At 33.0% G+C, this 2,419-nt stretch overlaps 1 protein-coding gene across 3 annotated transcripts in view; it reads right to left on the minus strand.

Annotated features, from left to right (window-relative positions):
- Positions 1–322: 322 nt before the first annotated feature.
- The window catches only part of LOC108760921 (cyclin-dependent kinase-like 4), a 6,015-nt gene continuing 3,918 nt past the window's right edge, over positions 323–2,419 (minus strand). For all 3 annotated transcript variants that reach the window (XM_018507208.1, XM_018507207.1, XM_018507206.1), the window contains exons 3-6: positions 1,720–2,067; positions 875–1,141; positions 570–728; positions 323–491 (exon numbers count right to left, since the gene is read on the minus strand). In XM_018507208.1, coding sequence (XP_018362710.1) covers positions 354–491; positions 570–728; positions 875–1,141; positions 1,720–2,067 — 912 coding nt within the window. In that variant the 3' untranslated portion in view covers positions 323–353. The remainder of the gene's footprint in view (positions 492–569; positions 729–874; positions 1,142–1,719; positions 2,068–2,419) is intronic.

A 2,419-nucleotide genomic window follows, 5' to 3' on the forward strand; every position in this document is an offset into this window, starting at 1 on the left:
ACATATATATTCTGTTTTAAAATAGAGTAACATGTTACTCTATTGTAAAGTAATTTCAGAGTCTGCAATGATTTATGACATACTTAAAATTTGAGTGATACAATACTATATATTAAAATAAATATTTCTTATACATATTTTATACAAAACTTTATTGTAAGAGATATACATATGAATTGCACGCGTCTACTCTTTCCTATGTATAAATAAAAATCTAAATAAAATCTATAAAAAAAGAATGTGCTGATATAAATAAAAAGATAATAACATTTATTTTCATAGAATTCTATAAATTAACGTTAATATTCTCAAAAAGCTTAGGAAAATATATATACAATCACAGAGGAAATTGATTAACCTCTTATAGTAGGTAGATGGTCGAAATTTTGCTGATGTATTGAGGAGCTCTTGGGTCGATTTTCACTTTGGCTATGAACAGAAGGACCAGCCTTGGGTAGTTGGGGTAACACCATTTGACTATAATTGGTATTCTGGAAATATATATAATCATATTATATATATTGATTTATATTCTTGGGTTACTCTTGTTATTTGATCATTAAACTTACCCTAGAACGTTCTCGATACTTTTTGAGTTTTTCAAACTCTTCCGTCTCAACATCTGGCATTTTAAAATGAAAATTATCGAAATAAGAATGCCGCAACAATTGTTCGCACGTCCACCTTTCATTTGGATCCTTATCCAAACATTTTTTTAGGAAATCCAGCTATAAACAAGAGATTTATTTCTACAGTAATATTATTGTATATTACGGAGGTAACTACGAAAGTATACATTGCATATAATATATTCTTTTCTCGTTCGATTGTACTGTGTTTCAAATTGAGATTAAAGCGGATTCGTTGATATTACTTGTAAAGTACTGCCATTTCCACGGGGTAGAGCGTCTTCAAGCGGCGTAAGTGTTTGCGGAGTTGGAAGAGTGATACCGCTAAAGAATTCATTCTGTTGAAAGATGGCCATATGTCTCGGTAAAAGGTCACCCAGCGTTCTTCTTATTAAGTATAGTTGATCCACATCGGATTTTCCCGGCCACAAAGCTTCGCCTCGTATTAATTCAGCAAATACGCAACCGATGGCCCATACATCGACCGGAGTGCCGTATTGTGTGTCCCCAACCTGCTCCGAAAAACGCATAGTTAACGTCACGATTCTATTGTAATTTAATAAAAAATGAAAATTTTTTAATTTTGCTTACATTAAAAATTGAAAATGTTTGCATAAAAGCTTGTTTGTTTTAGGCCTAGATTTTCAATACTTAAATAACGTACATATATATATATATTTAATATCAAAGCTAAATCATAAAATTTGAAAAAAGATATACTAAGTTTTTGAAAATAAATTTCTATCTTTTACAATATTATTTTATATATTAAAAAAATTTAGTATAACTAAACAGTAGTATACTGAACAGTAGATTCTAAAAAAAATACAAAAATAACAAAATTTTAATGAAAGAAGAAACGATCAATTGCTTTATTATCACAAACGTAAGACGTTGATAAAAGTTATTTGATCAAATCCATTGATTATATCAGTGTAACAAACCAAGATAAATTAAAACTTGAAAATTATTAGACGTAATGATTAACTTGTAGTTTTGTTGAGCGTGCTATCTATGCGCGATTAATAGAGCTGCTATAATTTTTCTTATAAAATCCGGAAATATTACAACTGTACATCCGGATATTTACCAACAATTCAGGTGCTCTATACCATCTGGTTGCGACATATTCCGTATAGTTCTCGCCAGGACTCAGCATACGCGCGAATCCAAAATCACATAATTTTACTACTCCTTCGGAAGTGATGAGGATGTTTTCTGGCTTTACATCTCTGTGAACGCATCCAAGACGGTGGCAATAGGCAACACCTTGCAGAATTTGCCAAGTAATTTGTCTCGTTGTGAGATCTGGACAACCACTAGGATATTTCTCCATTTCATTCAAAAGGGTGTTTTCACAGTATTCGAATACCAAATGTAATTTCCTCTTCCGTCTGAAGACTTCCAGAAGATTGACCAAGTTTGGATGCTTGAGATTCTGTAGATCAAAGAAAAATATTAATTTCTAACTCTAAATGCCCGTGTCACACTACGGATTGCGAACGCGGATCGGATTGGGATTGCGGATCGTCGGATTTGGATTCTTCGTTCACACTACGGACCATGGTACGGACTACGGATTCAATTTGCAACATATGCTGTATCGCAAATGTCGTGTCATCGACGTTTGCTGTGTACATTCTCTCTCGATAAAACGGTTTTAAAAGTTGCGTCCCGAAATTTGGGACCAATTGTATGAGTTATGATGAGCACAGGTAACCTAACCACACAAACGATGCTTATTCATCCATCATAAATGGGTCACGTGACCAAACTCGATGTTTTATTGG

This window comes from Trachymyrmex cornetzi, unplaced genomic scaffold (genome assembly GCF_001594075.2).
Source record: "Trachymyrmex cornetzi isolate Tcor2-1 unplaced genomic scaffold, Tcor1.1 scaffold230, whole genome shotgun sequence".
NCBI classification, from domain to species: Eukaryota; Metazoa; Arthropoda; class Insecta; order Hymenoptera; family Formicidae; genus Trachymyrmex; species Trachymyrmex cornetzi.